The sequence below is a fragment of the Leuresthes tenuis genome, unplaced genomic scaffold (genome assembly GCF_036924035.1).
Source record: "Leuresthes tenuis unplaced genomic scaffold, fLeuTen1.0.hap1 SCAF_2, whole genome shotgun sequence".
NCBI lineage: Eukaryota > Metazoa > Chordata > Actinopteri > Atheriniformes > Atherinopsidae > Leuresthes > Leuresthes tenuis.
This window is the reverse complement of record NW_027325356.1, coordinates 4,200,817-4,221,389: the sequence shown is the minus strand read 5'-3', so window position 1 is coordinate 4,221,389 and position 20,573 is coordinate 4,200,817. Positions and strand designations below refer to the sequence as shown.

Sequence of the window (20,573 nt, the reverse complement as noted above, 5' to 3'; positions counted from 1 at the left end):
GGAAAACTTTCCGTTCTTGCACTGAATGGTGGAAGAGTCGATGTTACCTTTCTTTTATAGCATCTCTGAGGGTATCCAATGGATGTTCCCAGGGATTAGATTAAGGCTGTGGCGGACTGTGACTCTCACCATCTCATCAACAGGAAGGATTCTCACCTCTTTCGATTTCTTTAAGTCTGCAGCTAAAACTCCTCTGAAACTCAGTAAGATTCCCTCACCTCATACTTTATTCTATGTACCTTTTGTGCTGTTTGATTGGAGATTTTTGACTGTCTACACTCGATTGTTTCTGTATTTATCAGACGCTTTTATCCAAAGCGACTTACAAATGAAGATATAACAGCTTTATATAAAGCTAACAATAAGCTCCATAGAAGGAACCCAGGAGTCCGACTCTGTCAGAGGGGACAGAGTAGAGATAGGGTGCAGGCATAGAAGGAAGAGCAGAAAGATAAAGTGCAGAGATAGAGGGGGGAGGGAAGTACAAGGTAAGTGCTGGGATAGGAGATGCTCTCTGCAGAGCTGGGTTTTCAGGAGCTTCCTGAAGATAGACAGGGACGCCCCTGTTCTGGTAGCGCTCGGTAGGTCATTCCACCATCGTGGGACGACACATGAACAGAGTTTGGATTGTCTTAGGCGTGGTGTAGGAGCTGCTAGACGACAATCCTGGGACCAACGGAGGGACCCAGTTGGGACAGAAGCCTTTGCAAGAGCATTCAAGTAGATGGAGCCGTTCCATTAAGCTCTTTGTAGCTAACATCAGGGACTTGGATCTGATGCTAAGGGCAGCCAGAGGAGCTCAATGAACAGAGGAGTTCTGGACCATCTGCAGAGGTTTCACAGCACAGGCTGGGAGACCAGTTAGGAGATTGTCTAACAAAACAGGCCTGTTTAATCCACACCGTCCGACGGTTTCATTTGAACCACTTTTCTTTGTACCTAAGCTGGTTGATCTGTTAATGGAACCTTCTTGGAAAGAGCTGCATCTTCTTCTTTTTGTTCTATCACTTATTTTTCTCCCTCTAACTGACAAGAAACCCATCTGAGGCAGATAGAAGCTCTGACTGTGGCCTAAACCTTTTCTTAGACCTCATCTCACATGTTTTCAACCCACTAGTTCAAAGTTAATTCGTAACAGATATTGAAACATGATGACTCAGCAGCTGGGGCAGTCACAATGTCACCTCTTCCTCTTTTAAATGCTTTTCAGCATCATTCAAGCCATGTATTCTCTGACTTTCTTAACCTTTTGGTTAACTCGTCCTCAGTTATGCACCAACACCAACAATGAGGCACAGCATAGCTGTCAGTGTCTAAATGAACCAAAACACAAAAAGCCTTCCAATTTATCTAAGTATATGTAGCAAAAAGTGAGTAAAAAGTTTCTAATTCAGCTTTTACTCTGCATGTCTCCATAATGCATCATAGAAATATAGGAAACAGGGGGTTACCACAACAGCATTGAGCATTTAGCATCCCTAAGTGTCCGAAGTGACATCAAGACGCCAGATGTTAACGTAACGTGCAGCTCAAGGTAAAAATAAAGCACCAAAACACACAGAAATACCACAAAAGATCCAACAAACCTGCTGGAATACTCCATGTGCGACCACCACAATCAGTACAGACACTTATTCTTCTTTACAGATCACGTGCTTATTAAAATCTTCAAAGTCAAATGCTTTTAGAAGCCTTAACAAGGCGTTTTAATTAAAATGGACAAAAGCAGAAACAGGCAGTTCAGACTTGTTTTAGGTGTACACTGCTGCCCCCATGTGGTGCTTCTCGGAACTGACTCTTAAATATGTCGAATCACTCTTAAACTCTGAAAACTAACGTTTGCTTTGCTGGAGAAATTCTGATTTTAAATCCCAAATCAGATTTATTTCGTCTGAGCTCCTCTTGATGTTCCCGTTTTCCCCCACAGCCGAGGAAGCAACAAGCAGATGTTATCCGTGCTTGTCCTCACATTGACTAATGAAGTGGGGGAAAGCAGCAGGACGGACATGTGATTGTTGGTCGGTCAGCTGTGTTGATGAGGCCCGAAGGCGGCCTGCTTATGTAAACGGGGAGATCGTGCATGGACGGCTGTTTAAAGCTCCTGATGCAGCATTGTTCAAATCCTCAAGTCCATCTTTAATGAGCAGCTGACACAGTTTAGGGCATGAACGCGCCAGTTAGCACCAATGAGAAACGCTGTCACTCTCGGTCAACAAATACATGAAATATTTAGAGAAATAAGCTGGTAATTAATGGCTTTAAGGCAGGGGCGTCCACATCTGGACCTGGAGGGCCGCTATCCTGCAGGTTTTAGATAGATAGTGTAGTGATAAGATTCCTTTCATGTGGGTGACCTGGGTTCAAATCCCCTGCATGAAAGGTGTTACCTCCAGTAGGGGTCCTTAGGCAAGGCCCCCTTACCCCATCTGCCTATCTGTAAGTCGCTTTGGATAAAAGCGTCTGCTAAATGCATAAATATAACATGTTTCCCTGCTTCAACACACCTGATTCAGATCGATGCATCATTAGCAGGCTCCACTTCCGGTCCTCAGATGATGAACCTGCAGGACAGCGGCCCTCCAGGTCCAGGTGTGGCCCTCCAGGTCCAGATGTGGCCCTCTCTGCTTTAAAGAATCGTGGTGCAAGAAGACGGCAAACACACACTTTTTGGTTAAATTTTATTTTAAAAATATATAGAAACAGGACCACTGGTGTAAAAGTAGGACAACATGAAACATCTTCCTGCTGCTGCTCACAGCTGGAACAAAGGAACACTTTACAGCATTAAAAGTTTAACTAAATAAAAAGTGAAATATTATAAATATACACATTACATCCAACAATATTAAGCTTTTTTTTTAAACTAAATCTTAAATAAAGGATGTTAGATATAGTTGGTGAAATTACATTTTAAATTGAATTAAATGTTTTCATTCAATTAAATAAACTGAAATACGTTAAAATTAAATATAATTAAAAATAATTTGAATCAAATCTTATCTAAAAAGGTATTTTAAGTAAAAAATACATGGAACTATCATTAAATATAATTAATACATAATTACAGATGCCTCAGTTAAAAAGTTACATACAATTAAATAAAATAAATGCTAAAATTTTTCATATATGTAATAAGAGAATTAACTGATTAAGTCACATCTTACCTTGAAATGATGTATTCTTAAATAAAATGACATAAAAGTCATTTAAAATGTAATCAAATTAAATCTAAATTGAAAAATAATGTTACTTTATTCAATTAGCATTTAATTCCATGTAGTTAATTTATATAAGATGAAATTATAAAAGAATTAGGAGCATTCAGAGCAGTAATGGAGGTCTTTTTTTGTTCATTTCTTTACTCTCTTTAGTCCCTAAAGTCTTCCACTATATTTCTGTTTAGTTCTGAAGGACAAATAAAGAAAATTCTCCCTCAGAAACAGTTCAACACACCTGATTCAGATCAATTCATCATTAGCAGGCTCCACTTCCGGTCCTCGGATGATCTGAAAACATCTAAAACCTGCAGGACAGCGGCCCTCCAGGTCCAGATGTGGCCCTCCAGGTCCAGATGTGGCCCTCCCTGCTTTAAAGAATCGTGGTGCAAGAAGACGCCAAACACACACTTTTTGGTTAAATTTTATTTTAAAAATATATAGAAACAGGACCACTGGTGTAAAAGTAGGACAACATGAAACATCTTCCTGCTGCTGCTCACAGCTGGAACAAAGGAACACTTTACAGCAGCACTTCACCCTCAAACACGTCAGAACTGTGCACAAAAGAATATTCTCACCACTGACAGCCTCAGCGGTTTTAATCAGTCCACTTTTATGGTGAAAATAAATAAAATCTTTAGAATTTACTTCTTCTTTGTACAATAAGATGTTTACTGTAGCTGGAAAACAAAAGTTCAGTTTTCTACCATTAAAACCTTGAGTCCGGTCGCATTAAATCCGTTTTGTGTGTCATCTTTCAGCAGATTAAGGCTGATTCGGCCCAGTTTTACAACATCGAGACCGACTGGAGCGCCCAAAAAAACCCAAACTTCGAATGTTTCCAGTTCCCAAAGCGCAATAAAAGAAGAAAACGAAGCACGGTCCGAGAGGAAAAAGTCCTGCTCAGAAACAGAGGCTAACGAGCACAAAAAAAGGATTTTTTAGATGAAAACAACTTGCTTTAATGCTTCATTTTTGTCTTTTTGCTCTCAATTTGTAAAACTACTGAAGTTAAACGCATCAAATGTAGAAAAAAGTTACTGTAGGAGCTCTGCCCCCCCGACAGCGTGACGAGTTAATCACGGAAACTGCAAAAGAAACCAAGTTTGAATCATCAGTTACACCCTAAAGATGCCACAAAGCAGGTTCCAACAAGAACTACACAAAGCCAGGATAAAAAACCATTTGAGCTGAGATTAGCACGCCAAAACAAAGCAGAATGTCCTCCTGTGATGTCACGGCGGCGCTCACGGCGCCCCCGAGCCAAGCCTGCCAGCTTTTAACCGATGGCAGCTCGTTTTAGGTCCGTAAAACTTAAAGTGGTTGAAAACGTAATGAATCATGAGAGCGTTTTTTTGCAGATTGAGGGCTCTTTTGGTGATCTTTAACAAAGCAGACTCCGTGTTAAGCACTACATCATGATGCACAACAGTCTGGTCCCGACCCGAGCTACAGATCTCTCGGGCCTCTAAGACGAACCGTCCTCCAGCTGCTCGTCCTGAAACGGGAAGCTGAGCGCAGGAGGGAAGCCCTGAGTGCGAGGCTGCTCGTCCAACAGCATCAAATCCTCCACATCCTTGCCTTTGAACCGCCGCCTGCAGATCTTTACAGTCACTTTGCGTCCTTGAAAGACTTTCAGGGCTTCCTTGGAAGCCATGGCCCTGGCGGCGGACTCGTCCCGGCCGTACCCGGTGCCCATGTAGACCGTCTGGCAGCGGATCTCACACACGTGGCCGTCCTTCTGCGTGCGCCCGGCAGGGAGGCCGGCGATGTCCTTCAGTGGCACAAACACACACGTCAGGCTCTGTTTGCACGACTCCACGCAGCTCCGCAGTATTTCAAAGTGGTCCAAGTTGGGGCCGAAGCCCCCCGCCGACACCAGCTTCCATGCCACCGCTTTGTAAAGACGGTTAAAGAAGGGCTGGTGCTCTGCTGGAGCCTGCGGGCGCGGCCCTGACTTCTGACTCGCAGGCCGAGCCGTCGCCCTCCCAGAGGCCCGGCCGTCGAGCTCATTAGGCCCACATTTGGCTCGTTTCACACAGCTGTCAGCATCAGCATCTGGAAATGAAGACACAGCAGGGAGGACAGTGTTGACAGCACCAGAAGCAGCGTTTAAACAGACTCCAGCGAATAAAACAAACTGCTTTAGGTAATTACACTGAAACCCTGCTGCGGCGGCTTTGTTGATCCACAACAAGCCGCAGAGACCGCGAGGGGAGCCCAGAATCCGGATATAAACAACATGACTGAAGAGCGATATTTGGATCTCAAACTGCTCAAATAGCATCAGGTTTCTCTTATTCGGTTATTCTGAACATGTGCTGCCATAATGAAACCGTGCGCTTGGTTACCAGCTGTGGCGCTCCGCTTTCCCCGGGCCATGGCTTCTTCTTTCATGGTTCTGTGGACGGGAGCGTCTTTAACGGTTATCCCGTCGCCCATCTCCTCGATCTTATCCATGACGGGCTTTGGGTAACTGAGAGAAGACGAGAACAAGCGTCACCACTCGAATGATAGTGGAGCAAGAGATCAGGTCCTTTACTGACGTCAAAGTATCAGAGCAGAGACTAAAAAATCCTTCAAATTAAGTCAAATTTGATTAAATTCCACTGAAAATTGTAATTAAGCAAATTTATTTTAAAGTATATGTAAAAAATACACTAAAATGAATGAATCTTATTCAAGTTTAATGTCATTTTAACTAAATAAAAAGTGAAATATTATAAATATACACATTACATCCAACAAAATTAAGCTTTTTTTAAGCTAAATCTTAAATAAAGGATGTCAGATATATTTGGTGAAGTTACATTTTAAATTGAATTAAATGTTTTCATTCAATTAAATAAACTGAAATACGTTAAAATTAAATATAATTGCATTTTAATTAAAAATAAAATAAATCAAATCTTATCTAAAAAGGTCTTTTAAGTAAAAAATACATGGAACTATAATTAGATATAATTAATACATAATTACAGATGCCTCAGTTAAAAACTTACATACAATTAAATTAAATAAATGCTAGACTAACTTGAAATGACGTATTCTTAAATAAAATGACATAAAAGTCATTTAAAATGTAATCAAATTAAATGATAAATTGAAAAATAATGTTAGTTTATTCAATTAGAATTTAATTTCATGTAGTTAATTGATATAAGATGAAATTAAATAAGAATTAGGAGCATTCAGAGCAGTAATGGAGGTCTTTTTTGTTAATTTCTTTACTCATATAAACACACGTTTACAAAGAAAGTCCCTAAAGTCTTCCACTATATTTCTGTTTAGTTCTGAAGGACAAATAAAGAAAATTCTCCCTCAGAAACGGTTCTGTCAGATTACTTCCTGGCAGCCTCTTTACTGTGTGATTTTATGTGACCTCAGTGGCTCATTTAAAGGCTTCTTACAGCCAGCAAAGCCAAATGTTCCACTTTTTCTGAGCTACTTCCTGGGAAAGTTCTGCCAACGCAGGGTTCAGTGTTTGCACGCTCTAACATCCCTCCTGACATTTAAAACATGGATTCACACAAAGGTTTTGGACATGGGAAGGAGTCTCAGTGGAATAAACAGCTTAAAATGTCTGTTTTATCACACATTACAGCATGTTTGGACGAGTTGTTCTGCTCCAACTTCACTGAAAATAAACTACGAGAAGCCAAAAGACTGGAAACTTCTTCTTTACCCTCTACTGTAAAGTCCAAGCTGCTTTCCTGGTTCCACAGCTTTGACACCTTGAGCAAATGTACGCAATGTGTGTCCTACCTGCATCCAAGGAAGATGTGATTCGCCCAGACCATGGACAGTGAGAGCAGCCTGTCCAGGCTGCTGCTGCTGAGCCCCGGCTCCACCGTGGGGAAACCCTCCATGTTCCTCAGGATGAACTCTCTCCGACCACACCACTGCTTGTTGGTCTCGCAGTAGCCTCTGAACGTTTCCACCCACTGGGCCAGCTCCGGGTTCTGGCCCAGGTACTCCGAGACTGTGTCCTCTCCTCTCCTCTCCCCCGCCATCCCTACACTGACAAAGCAACCAGAGTAAACCCAAACTTGTTCTTTAATTTATGCAGCATCCAAGTTACTCGAGCTAACTTAAAAAAGAGAATTTAGCATTTAAACATCAGCAGAAGGCTTGATGTGGCTGTTTACCACCTAGTTAACGTTTAAGACAACTACTGTTTTGCTACAAACATTCCTGGCTGGTACCTAACGTTAGTTAAGATAAGTAGTTATTATTTTTCAGATTACCACTTTCAGAGTGAATATTATCTGACGACAAGTTGAGAAAAACGGCAAGTCAAGTGACATCAGCTACACCAGAAGTCACGTTTATAACTACAACATAGTATCAAGCTTAACTACAACGAGTAACAAGCTCCCTGTCGCTTATACAGCTTGTAACTTTCATTTATCTAGAAACTACGACATACCGAGATCTTTCTGTTGCGATGCGTTGCTAGCTAGCTACATGACCGAGTGATGACGCAAAAGTGGCAAAGTTTGAACTACATTTCCCATAAGTTTAACGTAGGCTACGGTTATCATGCTAACCAACGGTTACTTAGGTTTACACACCCAAAACGCAAAAGTTGCGTTGGTATGTTATTAAATAAAACAATACTGACTCTTATTTATATAACTTTTACAATGTACATAAACGACACGCGCAAATGACTTCGCGTAAGCTACTTGCTAACAGCCGTAACTTAGCGTTAGCATTCATCCAGTGACGCTTTGCGTGCTTACGTAACCAACCTGCGACAACTCGTACGCTGGCGGTTTGTTTTGGTCTATGAATGAGCATCTCGACATTGTTTTCTTAATTGTTTTAATCCAGTGAATTAACATGATCCACGAGCTCTTACTGGCTTTGAGTGGATATCCGGGGACGATCTTTACATGCAATAAACGAACAGGTTTGCAGGTAAATCTGAAGCAAACTGCAGCTTTGATGCAGAAACCTGTGATTCAACATGCTAGCTAATATACTTCTCTTGTATATTTACACATTTTTTTAACTGGTCTAATTGATAGTATTGAGTTTTCTACTGTTGAATTTAAGCTATAAGGTTTTGTCAAGATATTTTAGCTTGAGGGGGGATAAAACTGTGGATTAGCGTTGCCATCTATCCGCTATAACGTTTTTATAGCGGATAAATTAATGCAATTGGCAAATGTCAAATAATTCAAACTGTGCCTACATTAATTCGACCTTAAAACAGCAGGGTATTTGCTCTTCCATTACTAAGTCACATTTGTTTATTTTTTTAACTATGTTTCGTATGTTCTATTTAATAATTTTTTTCTTTATTTAGCCAGAAATGTACCAATAAGATAAAATATCTCAAAATATCTCTTCTTCCACGGAGTACCGGCGAAGAAAGCAGTTATAAAATGTCCACATAAAAGAGTATTTCAAACTTTAGTACAATAAATATGTTGCAGGGAGTAAAATAAATGTAATTTAAAATTACAGGTCCACTCCAACATATGTCACTTCTGGTTGTAAAACTATTATAAAATGGCAGCATGTTTCCTTCAATTCAGTCCTGAGAACATCTTAGAAAGTATATAAAGAGGGAAGTGTTTGAATCATTCCATCCATAAGAAGCATAGCTCTTGTATATGGAATCCTTTATTACTATGGCTCGAAATTGATTGAAACATTAGCTACTTCACTAACTGTCAACAAGTTTTCTCACACTCATCGGAAACGCTGGACGACCACATTTTCACACTCAGGTGTCCCAGGACCTGCCTTTCCTTCACCCCAGTGAGACCAGCGTCCTCAACCGACTGTGCAAACTGGGCTCGGATTACATCCGTTTTACAGAGTTCATCGAGCAACACACCGGCCATGTTCATCAGCAAGTGAGTTCTGATGCCTTGTCTCATATTTACACATATTTACGTGTTAATTCAAAGCAGAATTCAGTGTCTACAGCCTAAAAAAAATCACAATTTTCATGAGTGCTGCTGGAATTTAGTATTTTCTGTCTAACACAGGGTTGACCTGTTTATAAAGAAACGTAGTGAGGCAAATCATAAAGTTCTGGTGACTTTTCTTCAACTTGTAGGAGCATCACACAAACCAGCCCAACCAGACAGGACTTAATGGCATTTACTTGCGGGCGTTCTGCACAGGGCTGGACTCCATGTTGCAGCCGTACAGACAGGCCCTGCTGGACCTAGAACAGGAGGTAAGATGATGATGCAGCCATCTGCAAATGCCTCACAAAGCCTGTGGCAGGATGCTTACTTACTTTGTGTATGCTTCAGTTCCTTGGGGATCCACATCTGACAATTTCTCACGTGAATTACAAGCTTGATCAGGTAATTCAGTCATTAAATTTGTAAATAAATGTAAAAGTTTGCCTGCAGTGTAAACCGAGCAGTTTGTTTAACACAGTACTTTTTTTTGGTTCAGTTTCAGTTGCTGTTTCCCTCTGTTATGATGGTGGTGGAGACCATAAAATCACAAAAAGTAAGGAATGGATACAGAACACACCTGCATTGGAAACTTCAGCTCATTTTATCCCCCACAGAGTAAGAGCTGCAGCTCTCCTACAAGATTAGAAAACAACGTTACATCACTGGAGTGCTTTTCTGCTCATTTTAACTAACAAATCCTTCCAATATAATGTGCCCCATAGTTTTAAGAGTTACGGATGTAACCTCATGTCAAACATGATGTTTACACTGTGTTGTGGTTATAGATGAGCTGCAACAGCTGCTTGTGGGGAAAACTTAATTTTTTTAATATTTCTGCAGAAATATGACCAAAAACACAACCCAAGTAAACAAATTACACGAAACTTATTACTGTAACTGTGGATTCTTATATTGAAAAGACTGTGTAATACTATCAGTTGCATGATGATGTAAAATGTAGTTATTACCAGTTATAACAGAGGTGTCTGTGCTGCTTCAGATCCACGGCTGTCAGATCCTGGAGACGGTGTACAAGCACAGCTGTGGGGGTCTGCCTCCCGTACGCATTGCTTTAGAAAAGTAAGTTTAGTGCATTTCTAAATAATAGTTTATGGGATTTGTGTTGACATGAAACCTTGAAGTGTGACACATTTGCTGTGGATCCTTCCCACGTTTATGCGCTTCATTATGATACGTTTAGATGTTTTTATGCGTGTAAAATGACACAAAATGTCTCTCAGGAGTTTATCGTGTTCTTCTTTAGCTTCTTTAGTGTGCTCACATGACATTTTGTCACCGCTGCAGTTACTATAACGAGCTATCAAAAGCTTTCTTTATCTCTTTATCTTTGCTATCTGTTTTTAAAGCTTTCTTTATCTCTCTATCTTTGCTATCTGTTTTTAAATCCTTCTTTATCTCTCTATCTTCGCTATCTGTTTTTAAAGCTTTCTTTATCTCTTTATCTTTGCTATCTGTTTTTAAAGCTTTCTTTATCTCTTTATCTTTGCTATCTGTTTTTAAAGCTTTCTTTATCTCTCTATCTTTGCTATCTGTTTTTAAATCCTTCTTCATCTCTCTATCTTTGCTATCTGTTTTTAAATCCTTCTTTATCTCTCTATCTTTGCTATCTGTTTTTAAAGCTTTCTTTATCCCTCTATCTTTGCTATCTGTTTTTAAAGCTTTCTTTATCTCTCTATCTTTGCTATCTGTTTTTAAATCCTTCTTCATCTCTCTATCTTTGCTATCTGTTTTTAAATCCTTCTTTATCTCTCTATCTTTGCTATCTGTTTTTAAAGCTTTCTTTATCTCTCTATCTTTGCTATCTGTTTTTAAAGCTTTCTTTATCTCTCTATCTTTGCTATCTGTTTTTAAATCCTTCTTCATCTCTCTATCTTTGCTATCTGTTTTTAAATCCTTCTTTATCTCTCTATCTTTGCTATCTGTTTTTAAAGCTTTCTTTATCTCTCTATCTTTGCTATCTGTTTTTAAAGCTTTCTTTATCTCTCTATCTTTGCTATCTGTTTTTAAATCCTTCTTCATCTCTCTATCTTTGCTATCTGTTTTTAAATCCTTCTTTATCTCTCTATCTTTGCTATCTGTTTTTAAATCCTTCTTTATCTCTCTATCTTTGCTATCTGTTTTTAAAGCTTTCTTTATCCCTCTATCTTTGCTATCTGTTTTTAAAGCTTTCTTTATCTCTCTATCTTTGCTATCTGTTTTTAAATCCTTCTTTATCTCTCTATCTTTGCTATCTGTTTTTAAATCCTTCTTTATCTCTTTATCTTCGCTATCTGTTTTTAAATCCTTCTTTATCTCTTTATCTTTGCTATCTGTTTTTAAATCCTTCTTTATCTCTCTGTCTTTGCTATCTGTTTTTAAATCCTTCTTTATCTCTTTATCTTCGCTATCTGTTTTTAAATCCTTCTTTATCTCTCTATCTTTGCTATCTGTTTTTAAATCCTTCTTTATCTCTCTGTCTTTGCTATCTGTTTTTAAATCCTTCTTTATCTCTTTATCTTCGCTATCTGTTTTTAAATCCTTCTTTATCTCTTTATCTTTGCTATCTGTTTTTAAAGCTTTCTTTATCCCTCTATCTTTGCTATCTGTTTTTAAAGCTTTCTTTATCTCTTTATCTTTGCTATCTGTTTTTAAAGCTTTCTTTATCCCTCTATCTTTGCTATCTGTTTTTAAAGCTTTCTTTATCTCTCTATCTTTGCTATCTGTTTTTAAATCCTTCTTTATCTCTTTATCTTCGCTATCTGTTTTTAAAGCTTTCTTTATCTCTCTATCTTTGCTATCTGTTTTTAAATCCTTCTTTATCTCTTTATCTTTGCTATCTGTTTTTAAAGCTTTCTTTATCTCTATCTTTGCTATCTGTTTTTAAAGCTTTCTTTATCTCTATCTTTGCTATCTGTTTTTAAAGCTTTCTTTATCTCTTTATCTTTGCTATCTGTTTTTAAAGCTTTCTTTATCTCTCTATCTTTGCTATCTGTTTTTAAAGCTTTCTTTATCTCTATCTTTGCTATCTGTTTTTAAAGCTTTCTTTATCTCTCTATCTTTGCTATGTTTTTAAATCCTTCTTTATCTCTCTATCTTTGCTATCTGTTTTTAAATCCTTCTTTATCTCTTTATCTTTGCTATCTGTTTTTAAATCCTTCTTTATCTCTTTATCTTTGCTATCTGTTTTTAAATCCTTCTTTATCTCTCTGTCTTTGCTATCTGTTTTTAAATCCTTCTTTATCTCTTTATCTTTGCTATCTGTTTTTAAATCCTTCTTTATCTCTCTATCTTTGCTATCTGTTTTTAAATCCTTCTTTATCTCTTTATCTTTGCTATCTGTTTTTAAATCCTTCTTTATCTCTTTATCTTTGCTATCTGTTTTTAAATCCTTCTTTATCTCTCTGTCTTTGCTATCTGTTTTTAAATCCTTCTTTATCTCTTTATCTTTGCTATCTGTTTTTAAATCCTTCTTTATCTCTTTATCTTTGCTATCTGTTTTTAAATCCTTCTTTATCTCTCTGTCTTTGCTATCTGTTTTTAAATCCTTCTTTATCTCTATCTTTGCTATCTGTTTTTAAAGCTTTCTTTATCTCTCTATCTTTGCTATCTGTTTTTAAATCCTTCTTTATCTCTCTATCTTTGCTATCTGTTTTTAAATCCTTCTTTATCTCTCTATCTTTGCTATCTGTTTTTAAATCCTTCTTTATCTCTCTATCTTTGCTATCTGTTTTTAAATCCTTCTTTATCTCTCTATCTTTGCTATCTGTTTTTAAAGCTTTCTTTATCTCTCTATCTTTGCTATCTGTTTTTAAATCCTTTGTCACACTGAGATGCAAACCATCTTTCTTCATCTTCTTGGTGCATTTCGCAGGATTCTGGCTGTTTGCCATGGTGTGATGTACAAGCAGCTTGCAGCTTGGATGTTGCACGGACTGCTGCTGGACCAAAGTGAGGAGTTTTTTGTGAAGCAGGGTCCCAGTGCTGGAGGAGCTGCTGCCAACCAGGAGGAGGAGGAGGAAGACCTGGGACTGGGAGGCTTGAGTGGGAAACAGCTCAGAGAATTACAGGACCTGGTGAGAGCTGCACTTCACAGAAAGACCTACATCCAGCACTGGACCACAGCTCAGCTTTCATTATGTCCGTCTGTCCATGCAGAGGCTGATTGAGGAGGAGAACATGCTGGCTCCGTCTCTCCAGCAGTTCTCTCTGCGAACAGAGATGCTTCCCTCTTACATCCCCATCCGAGTGGCTGAGAAGATCCTCTTTGTTGGAGAGTCTGTTCAGATGTTTGAAAACCACAACCACAGCCCGTCCAGAGCTGGTACTGCACTGTAAATCTGCACCATGTGAAGCCTTTGAGCCACTAAAAACAGCTGAACCCGTTACTGTTTTGTCTTCAGGCTCCATCCTGAAACACCAGGAGGACATCTTTGCTGCCGAGCTGCACAGACTCAAACAGCAGCCTCTGTTTAGCTTGGTGGACTTTGAAAATTTAATCGATCGCATCAGGAGCACAGTGGCAGAAGTGAGTTTAAATAGTCTGTATTATTTCTTTCTTTCCTCTAAATAACAGTCAGAATTAGCTAACAGGGACAAAGTGTTAGCCTTTATCTTTAATCTAAAGTTCTGGAGGAAGCCATCTCTGCACAGCTGATATAATTTATGTGTTTTTGATGGCTTCCAGCCTGGTTTTGGAGCACCTAATGGTGCAAAGACAGCTCCTGTTACAGAGACCAGCCACCTAAGTCCTTTTAGATGGAAAAGCTGCTTTTAAATACCGTCGGTCACAGCATCCTCTTCCATTGTTTCGAGCCATGGGTTGGAATTGCCAGCTCTTGGGTCCTCTTCCCTTCTGTTGATTCAGATTTTTGCAGGCTGCTGACTCACAGCTCTGCACGCCTTCATGTATTCTCTCCTTGATTGCTGCAGCTCATAACACTCAGCTGCCAGTCAGGCCTCCCTCCGTCACCTGCAGTTGATCCAAAACGCTCATTACTGGGTTAAAAAGGCATGAAAATCTCACTGCTCACCCACAGGCTTTAATGGCCTTGCCCTGAAACACATCTGAGACTTATGGATCCGGTGTGTTCCCTCTCGACCTTTGAGATCCGCAGATATTCCCAGATCCCAGTTTGTGGCATAATGACTCTGTAGCTCCCTTCAAACCCCTCCCTAAGCCTTTCCTCTTTAAGTAAGCCTTTGGCATTTTTGTTTCTGTGTTTCTGTGAACATCCGTCTGACTCTAACTTAACTGAATAATAGTAATTATTATTATTACTATGAAACTTTCAGCATCTGTGGACTTTGATGGTGGAAGAGGCAGATCTGCTCGAGCAGCTCAAGGTTTGTGCTCCACACACTCGCTTCTCCATCTTAGTAATTACAAAACCAGCTGACGATTGTGTTTTCTTCCAGATCATTAAAGACTTCTACTTGCTGGGTCGTGGGGAGCTCTACCAGGTTTTTATCGACCTTGCGCAGCACATGTTGAAGACCCCTCCAACAGCTGTCACTGAGCACGGTAAATATGGTCGGATGTGACCACCAACAGGCTTCTGGTGACAGTGACTGATTCTCCAGCCACTCACTGGCTAAGGTTCGGTCCGGTTCTGTGAAATAAACCATCTGGCGGTTCCTGGGGTTGATTGGTCGGTCATTCAGTTTCACAGAAACGATGTAAAGTCACCGCCTGAGCTGTGGTACCGTTGTAAATTGGTTTCCTTTGTTCTGAATGTGTCTCTAAGCCAAGTCTCCTTTCCTTAACTGACTGTTTTCAGTTGGGATACGATTAGTTTAGGAAATCTGTTGTTATAGGAATGTGTGCATGAACAAAAGTGAATATTAAGCAGCAAACACATTCCAGCTGCTCTGAGAACCCTTTAATGTGATGCACCTTCAGATGGGCAGGAGGTGGAGAGGCTGGTGTTTTATTCCATCAGCAGTAGGGCTGAGCGATTGTATCGATACTGTGATTTATATCAATAATTTCTGTCCCGATAAAGTATCGATTATTTTTTTTTAAATTTTTTATAGCAAACTTTATTGAAAAGTCAGACGTTACAATGAGTGAAAACACAGAACATTAACAAAATACAAAACAATGCTGGGGGGGGGGGTCACATTATACAAAAAAGTGATAAATTAGTTCATAAAAATGTTATAAAGTGCATAACTCAGTGGTTTTGATGGCTTTTCTGTTTATAGAATGTAGGATTGTTGTAATTTATTGTTTGAGCTCCTTCTCAAAAATGAAAAAAGATGGTTTGTGATTAGAGAATTTGGATTTGTGTTTATGGTATTTAGCAAGTAAAACAAGCAGGTTGATGATGTAATATTCACAGCTTAAACATGAGTCTGAGTACGCTGAAGACACGTTTGGGACATGTTTGTTTGTTTCTGTTTGTCTGGTGTCCTTCCGGTTCAAAGGTCGGACCACCGTCCAATCAGCGACGATTCCTGTCAAATCAAACTGTCCCTTTAAAATCTTTCAGAAAATAATGTGTATTAAATCGTATCGAATCGTTGGCTAAATGCCGTGTATATATATCTATATATATCTATATATATATATAGATATATATATCGTGAGATTGGTGTATCGCTACAGCCCAAATATGGATATGGTTTCAAATGCACAGTACCTTTGGGAAATGTGATCATGGAGGCTTTCAGATGTTTTTACTCTTATTGCTGCTTTAATCTTAATCTTTAATCTCTACGAGCCGAAGATGATGAGATTTCCACAGACTCTCTGAGTCTTTTCACATTATTTCACTCTGCAGATTTGAAAGGAGACATTTTCTTTGCAATCTTATGTTGTGATAAATATACATATTTCCTTTTAGCTTACTGATGATCTAATGATGTATCGTATCGCATCGTATCGCATCGTATCGTGAGGTTAGTTTATGGCTACAGCCCTAATCAGCAGTCGGACAGACTCAGTCCGACCCTGAGCATGACTCCCCAGCCCCAGAGTGCTTCGGTGTGTCTGGACCCAGTGGGCAGCAGATATCTATCTCAGTATTTTAGCAGCAGCCTGGTTCAGTCTTGTCTTCTTCTTGTCTAACTGTGCAGTTACCAGTTTTCCTTGAGAAACTTCATGATGTTTTCGCAGACGTTAACGTGGCGTTCCAGCAGGCAGCTCATAAGGTGCTTCTGGATGACGACAACCTCCTGCCTCTGCTGCACCTCACTGTGGACTACCAGGGAAAAGACAGCAAAGGTCTGCTCCTGTGTGCATAAAACATGTTGTGTTCGGAGAAATTTCTGCTTTTCTCACCTGATAAGGTCCTTTTTTATTTTATTTGGTGACATCCAGTGGTTTCACTGACTGTTTTATGATTTGCAAAAGTCTAACTGAAGCACGTAACTGAGGCTTTTTCACATCACAGCCAGTTTAGGGGCCAGTCGTGGTCCAGCACCGTTGACAACTTACACAAATGTTCTGAAGAAGCTTGAAGGCGGGCTCTCAGTGTATTTTTGGTAGTTTAAAACGACACATTTAGATCTCTGCAGACGCTAAGGTTGACATTTAACGTCTCATTATATTCAATTCAATTTTCAATTAAACTTTATTTATAAAGCGCCAGATTACAACAATTGTCATCTCAAGGCACTTAAGTAAAATAGTCCAATTCAAGCCAATTGGAATTCAATTCATTGTAATCTTAATCCAATTAATTCATATGGAGCCAATTCAAAAAATAATATCCTAGCTAAGGAAACCAACAGATTGGACCGAAACTTGTCTTCAGTCCAATCTCCCGTCCTGAGCCTGAGGGACTGTGGAAAGGAACGACTCCCTTTAACAGGAAGAAACCTCTGGCAGAACCAGAACCAGGAAGAAACCTCTGGCAGAACCAGGACCAGGAAGAAACCTCTGGCAGAACCAGACTCAGGAAGAAACCTCTGGCAGAACCAGAACCAGGAAGAAACCTCTGGCAGAACCAGGAAGAAACCTCTGGCAGAACCAGACCCAGGAAGAAACCTCTGGCAGAACCAGACTCAGGAAGAAACCTCTGGCAGAACCAGGAAGAAACCTCTGGCAGAACCAGGAAGAAACCTCTGGCAGAACCAGACCCAGGAAGAAACCTCTGGCAGAACCAGGAAGAAACCTCTGGCAGAACCAGACTCAGGAAGAAACCTCTGGCAGAACCAGAACCAGGAAGAAACCTCTGGCAGAACCAGACTCAGGAAGAAACCTCTGGCAGAACCAGACTCAGGAAGAAACCTCTGGCAGAACCAGAACCAGGAAGAAACCTCTGGCAGAACCAGGACCAGGAAGAAACCTCTGGCAGAACCAGACTCAGGAAGAAACCTCTGGCAGAACCAGAACCAGGAAGAAACCTCTGGCAGAACCAGACTCAGGAAGAAACCTCTGGCAGAACCAGAACCAGGAAGAAACCTCTGGCAGAACCAGACTCAGGAAGAAACCTCTGGCAGAACCAGAACCAGGAAGAAACCTCTGACAGACCCAGGAAGAAACCTCTGGCAGAACCAGACCCAGGAAGAAACCTCTGGCAGAACCAGGAAGAAACCTCTGGTAGAACCAGAACCAGGAAGAAACCTCTGGCAGAACCAGACCCAGGAAGAAACCTCTGGCAGAACCAGGAAGAAACCTCTGGCAGAACCAGAACCAGGAAGAAACCTCTGACAGAACCAGAACCAGGAAGAAACCTCTGGCAGAACCAGGAAGAAACCTCTGGCAGAACCAGAACCAGGAAGAAACCTCTGGCAGAACCAGGAAGAAACCTCTGGCAGAACCAGGAAGAAACCTCTGGCAGAACCAGAACCAGGAAGGGTGGCCATCCGCCTCGACCAGCTGGGGTTTGAGAAGACAGAAAAGAGGGAAAAGAGGGGGAAAAACACCATAACACCATTCAAAGGATACCTGCTGGAACAGGAAGTTAATAACCACAATAATGTCACATGGACATAAAATCATTTGAGAAACTAAACAGGAGGAAAAAGAGAGGAAAGTGAGGAAAGGTGGGACAGATGACATACATTCAGATATCTGGGGGAACGGCATTGATGCTGATGGATGATGTTACTTGTCACTGTTGGAGGGTAACATTTATTTTGCCTGTTTTTCAGAGGCGTCCGCCCCCCGGGACGGGGCCACGCCCCCTCAGGACACCTCTCCCCGTGAGGCTCCTCCCACAGGCTGGGCGGCTCTCGGCCTCGCCTACAAGGTTCAGTGGCCGCTGCACATCCTCTTCACTCCCGCCGTCCTGGAGAAGTACGTCACCACTTTGCTCCATCGCTGCACCCTTTGTGTTTAACATTCACGGTGACCCTCCTCGCCCCCCCGCTGTGCCGTCAGGTACAACGTTGTGTTCAGGTACCTGCTGAGTGTGCGGCGGGTGCAGTCGCAGCTGCAGCACTGCTGGGCTCTGCAGATGCGGAGGAAACACCTCAAGTCCAGCCAGACCGATGCTGTTAAGTGGAGGCTCCGCAACCACATGGCCTTCTTGATCGATAACCTGCAGTATTACTTACAGGTACCAGAATCTGAGTAACACATCAAGAAACACTGTTCAAATGCAGCCGTCTTTATGGGATGAGGGTTATTGTGATGCTATTATACCTTTGTGTCCGTTTTATGATTCTGGACCCAGTTAAAAACAATCACGAGCAGTTTCAGAACTTCAGATTCCCCCGTGTGTCTCCAGGTGGATGTTCTGGAGTCTCAGTTCTCGCAGCTGCTTCAGCAGATCAACTCCACCCGAGACTTTGAGAGCATCCGACTGGCCCACGATCACTTCCTCAGCAACCTGCTCGCTCAGTCCTTCATCCTCCTGAAGCCGGTAAAAACCCATCAGAGCCGATTTCAGCCGAATAAAACCGGTCCTGCTGTATGTTGTTGTAACAAACAAACTTCATCATTTAATTACTTTGGAAAAGTCTCACAAATCGTGGGAATGTAATAGTTTGTCATAGTTTTTTCACACAACACGTGCACTTTCTGTGCTCGAAGCCTCCAGATGAGAGGAAAACGCCCAGCTGGCCCACAGAGATGTGCACCTTGTGGTGTTCACAAAGGCAAAACTCTGCAATTATTCTCTAAAAAGCAGCAATTTGAGAGAAAGCTGGTTTCAGACTGAATGTTTCACACCTATTTTCAGCTGCATTTGAATAAGCTTGAGTTTCAAAACGGAATCATGTTTTAACTATTGATTTTATCTTTCATATATATATTTTTTTCTGATTTTATCTATTGTTCTTATTTCCTTCTTTTGTTTAAATTTTAAATCATGCTTTTTATTTCTTCTGTTTTAATGTCTCTGTGAAGCACTTTGAATCACCTTGTTGTAGAATTGTGCTGCACACATAAACTTGCCTTGATCTCACAGCTGATGGGAGTTCAGCTGATCAGCTGCTTGTATCTTTTATCTTGTTTACACACTTTGTTTGGGTCGTCTTAAAGCTTTTCTCCGGGCATTGAGCAGTTCGGTGGTGCTCTGTTTACAATGCTTCAGGTGTTCCACTGTCTGAACGAGATCCTGGAGCTGTGTCAGAACTTCTGCTCGCTGGTCAGTCAGAATGTGGCTTCGCTGGATGAGAGAGGAGCTGCTCAGCTGGACCTGCTGGTTAAGGTAGGTTAAGATCTGACTGGCTGCTGAATAACATGTGTGCCTTTGACGTTTTTTAAGCTGACGCTGTGAAATCTCAGGGTTTCAGACGGCAGTCATCCCTGCTGTTCAAAATCCTGTCGAGTGTGAGGAACCATCAGATCAACTCTGATCTGGCTCAGCTGCTGCTGCGACTGGACTACAACAAATACTACACCCAAGCTGGAGGCACTCTGGGCGGGTAGGCCGCAGAAAACAGCACAACATTGATCTGGACAGTCATCAGCGTGACTAATCGAATCAAATGTCTTTCTTTTCAGTGTTTAAGAAGACTAAAAAGATGCAGATTCGTTCATCGACGCGACGCTCGCTGAACAGAAGCAGCTCAGTTTTCTCCTCTAACTGCTGTTAATGTGGCACATTTGCAGTTAAAACACCCAAATTACATTAAATGAGTTTTTATTCTAAAGTTAAAAGCACCGAAAACACAGATTAAAGCCTAATTAAAGGAGCAGTTTGGGCTTTCTTGTGCCTTTTATGCACAGCGTCAAGCTTCAAATTGGAAGCAGCTGATGGACAAACATCCTGAAGAGTTGTTTCTGTGTAGTTATATGAATCTGAAGCATGTTAAGTGAAGAAAGTTTGTGTTTCCTGCATGTTTCACCTCCTGATCCGGTGTGAATAAACCAGGCTGTCCTGCAGCTGAACCTTCAGTGTGAAAAACAGCTCCATTCAGCCCCAATGAATGGGAGCGGAGGCAGAAATGTCAGATCGACTCATTTCAACGGTATCATGTACAAAGTGTAAATATAAAATATGTGTTTCCTGGAGAAAATAAACCTAAAGCC

General features: G+C 40.8%; 2 protein-coding genes across 3 annotated transcripts; one reads left to right on the top strand and one right to left on the bottom strand.

The window, feature by feature from the left end:
- Positions 1-3,632: 3,632 nt before the first annotated feature.
- On the bottom strand, positions 3,633-7,813 carry cdkn2aip (CDKN2A interacting protein). 2 transcript variants are annotated; one of them, XM_072379915.1, is made up of 4 exons: positions 7,648-7,813; positions 6,984-7,233; positions 5,570-5,694; positions 3,633-5,276 (listed from the first exon to the last, which is right to left on the bottom strand). In XM_072379915.1, the coding sequence occupies exons 2-4, from the start codon at positions 7,229-7,231 to the stop codon at positions 4,687-4,689; spliced, it is 963 nt and encodes a 320-aa protein (XP_072236016.1). In that variant the 5' UTR covers positions 7,232-7,233; positions 7,648-7,813; the 3' UTR covers positions 3,633-4,686. The 2 variants fall into 2 exon arrangements, with proteins under 2 accessions (XP_072236016.1, XP_072236015.1); XM_072379914.1 differs by having other exon boundaries at positions 6,984-7,238; positions 7,648-7,812.
- Positions 7,814-7,973: 160 nt separating this feature from the next.
- On the top strand, positions 7,974-20,552 carry tubgcp4 (tubulin gamma complex component 4). The gene is made up of 18 exons (XM_072379936.1): positions 7,974-8,141; positions 8,960-9,088; positions 9,295-9,417; positions 9,497-9,550; positions 9,645-9,701; positions 10,149-10,228; positions 13,020-13,221; positions 13,304-13,469; positions 13,549-13,673; positions 14,441-14,491; positions 14,564-14,669; positions 16,266-16,373; positions 18,248-18,392; positions 18,477-18,654; positions 18,826-18,960; positions 19,633-19,749; positions 19,827-19,966; positions 20,046-20,552. Exons 1-18 carry the CDS (start codon positions 8,064-8,066, stop codon positions 20,050-20,052), a joined length of 2,001 nt encoding a protein of 666 aa, XP_072236037.1. The 5' UTR covers positions 7,974-8,063; the 3' UTR covers positions 20,053-20,552.
- The last annotated feature ends 21 nt before the right edge of the window (positions 20,553-20,573 follow it).